Here is a 2,796-nt window from a genome sequence, read left to right as displayed (position 1 = left end):
ATTGCTAAAAACTTCATCTGGACAACAAAGGCGATTTTCTCATTATTTTGATTCAGTATTTTCATTCAGATGTACAAATAGCTGTATCTCAGCCAATAACAAACCATACATCAATGGAATGCTTATTTATTACCAAATTTATCCTTATAACTGGTTTTGTGGTCCAGGGTCACATATAGTTATTCCTATGCAAGCTCATCATTATCTCTAGTCTAAATAAAATGATAAACTGTCAGAATGGCGCGTAAATGAGCGCGCATTGTGAAAATGTTTGTTCTCTGTAAACAGCAGCAGAGAGCCGTTCATAATGCCTGACGAAGTCTCTTTTCAGGCTTGCTAATCAAACAGTCCAGATGTGTCGGAATATTTGCGGTGCTTTCAGGACCATAATTAAATAACAATTACAACTGACTAACAGCCTTTTCCACCCTGTCTGCGCGTTCATGCGCGAGCCTCAAGGGAAGGAGCTCGAGTCATGGAGCAGTGTCTGTTTTCACAGCCAATAACACGCTAATGAAGAACACATCAAACTGGAGTGTGCGCGCCAGAGAGAGCGAGAGTGCAAATGATGCATGTGAGTTATTTGTTCTCTTATAGATGTTCCGTCAGTCATGCGTGCTCGTCTTAAGACGAGGACACGTGGCTTTTAATGGTGGAAAGGTGGACGGGGGTGTCCACAAACATTCAGAACAGAGTGTTTTTCATCGTTCTCTCTCCTCTGTCATTCTTAATCATATTGTGTGTCGTGCCTCTCACCCTGTTTAGCAGAACGGAATGATCCCTAATGCTTGTTAATTACCACTAATCACCATTGTGACATCATATAAACAAACACACGCATATCATTAATGCTAATGTTCCCTAACAAATGTAGTCCAGAGAAAAACTCACATTTTAAATGTAGGCTATACACCTTTCTCTTCCCATAAGAGTGGGTGTGGCTTCCGTTTTGCTGCCTGATTTTGCAAATTGGTGTGTCTTGCTATATTATTTTAACGTATTAGCTTATTTATGAGCACAGTGGTTTGTAGTGCACAGTTTTACCATTTACTGTATGTTGTTATTCATCTCATTATTTCCTTATTGAGGCAAATTAACCGGAGGTCTCACCCATACTTCGGCTTTGAAGAAAAAGGTGGATACCCCATCTTATTCACATCATTCACAACAAAAAACTTTGTTTTATTCTTTATTTTGTGTTTTATTAGCTTACAATCATTAGATTGACTGATAGAACCAATTAACATGTGGTTTGACCACAGCAGTAAGCTTAGCAAGAGATTCGAAAAGGTGTTAATTATCTTCAAACGAGGGCCTCAGCAGGAAGTGAAGCCCTTCCAGTAGAAGTTTTTGCATCCTGCTTTGCGTTCCCGGGCGGGTAGCTGATTCGAGCTTTCCGCTGAACGTTGTAGCTCCACACGCAGTTCCTCGTTTTCGCCTGCTGTTGAAAGGTCGTTCTCGCGCATCTCCATTTCAGGCATGGAAAGCATGGAAAGGAGCTCCTCAATGTCTTTCTTAGTCCAGTCCTGAGGGAAAATGTTAAAACATGTATGACGCGATCAACGTTTCAGTAAATTTCCCCCCCTTTTGTTTGGAGAATAAACACTGTCTAGTAAAGCTAATGGTGCGCATTTATTGAGGTAACCGAGGCTAAAAGAGAAAATCCCTTTTTTTTTTTTATTTAAGAGAATGTGTGTTTTGATTAGAACTAAATGTATTCCATTAACTCAGCGTTCCTGTATAGTAAAAGATAATGCATTTACTTGCCAAGACGTAAATGAGAAAAACAGAGGGTCATTTAGAAATGTGTGTGGGCTAAGCGAGTGAGAGAGAGAGAGGGACTGAAAGTAATGATGTCTTTCTATAGAATTAGATGGGGATTGGAGTAATTTCCGATTTCAACATCTATTAAAAGCAGAATTAAGTAGAGCATTAAACAAACTGAGCATTTCAGCAACCTGAAACTGAAACGTATACGTTTAGTGCCTTTGTTTAAAGTGATAGTTAACTCAAAAAGTAAAATGGTCATTATTTACTCACCCTCATATCGTTCTAAAATTATATCGACGTTCTGCAGAACACAAAATTTTTTTTTGCATTGTGCATACAATGAAAGTCAATGGGGTCCAACATTGTCCGGACAAAAGCAGTTGAAATACTTCTTTTGTGTCCTGCAGAAGTCAGTCTGTTCCTGTTTGGAGCGACATGAGGGTGAGTAAATGACACATTTTGGAGGAACTATTCATTATTCATAAGTTAAATCCAAGTTTGGCAGCCTTCAACATGTCGACAATGGAAAACCAGAAGCTATCTGATAAATACAGGCCCCAGATTTGGTGTTTGTTTGAGACTCACCTGTGTTGCCTGTCCAATCGCTCTTGCTCTCTGCAGAAGTCTGCGATGGCGGAAGTCCAGGTCCGGTTCTAGCTGTGAACTAGCGCTGCGACCGCATAGCACAAGGGACAGACCCAACAGGGCCAAATAACACTGCAGCTCACACAGTCTCATCTCAAACTTCGGTCTTCCGCTCACTGCGTGTCTCTTCGTAGCTGTGGTTCTGGTTCTGGACCCTTGGAAACCCCAAGCGCTCTTTTTAAACTCTCCTTCCACTCGTACGGTTGACTGACAGCTGCCCAGGTTGCTGGGTGATAGTGGATTGTGATGTCATAAAGCATTTAGATTCTTCTGGTCCCACACTAATGGGAAACACTCTCATTTAGATAACGCAAATGAACGAATTGCGACTTGACAATGGGGGCTACAATAAAAGCATTAGACTGAATGGATTCGGGGTTT

At 40.9% G+C, this 2,796-nt stretch overlaps 1 protein-coding gene across 1 annotated transcript; it reads right to left on the bottom strand.

The window, feature by feature from the left end:
* Window positions 1-1,175: 1,175 nt before the first annotated feature.
* sst1.2 (somatostatin 1, tandem duplicate 2) lies at window positions 1,176-2,579 on the bottom strand. The gene is made up of 2 exons (XM_051129291.1): window positions 2,356-2,579; window positions 1,176-1,526 (listed from the first exon to the last, which is right to left on the bottom strand). Exons 1-2 carry the CDS (start codon window positions 2,506-2,508, stop codon window positions 1,317-1,319), a joined length of 363 nt encoding a protein of 120 aa, XP_050985248.1. The 5' UTR covers window positions 2,509-2,579; the 3' UTR covers window positions 1,176-1,316.
* Window positions 2,580-2,796: the final 217 nt, after the last annotated feature.

This window comes from Labeo rohita, chromosome 15 (genome assembly GCF_022985175.1).
Source record: "Labeo rohita strain BAU-BD-2019 chromosome 15, IGBB_LRoh.1.0, whole genome shotgun sequence".
NCBI classification, from domain to species: Eukaryota; Metazoa; Chordata; class Actinopteri; order Cypriniformes; family Cyprinidae; genus Labeo; species Labeo rohita.
The sequence above is the reverse complement of the archived record's forward strand: the minus strand, read 5'-3'. Positions and strand labels throughout refer to the sequence as shown.

Coding starts and splice junctions, on each gene's coding strand:
- sst1.2 (XM_051129291.1), bottom strand. CDS start 2,508: ATGAGACTGTGTGAGCTGCAGTGTTATTTGGCCCTGTTGGGTCTGTCC. Junction 1,527..2,355: donor CGATTGGACAGGCAACACAG/GTGAGTCTCAAA, acceptor ATTTTCCCTCAG/GACTGGACTAAGAAAGACAT.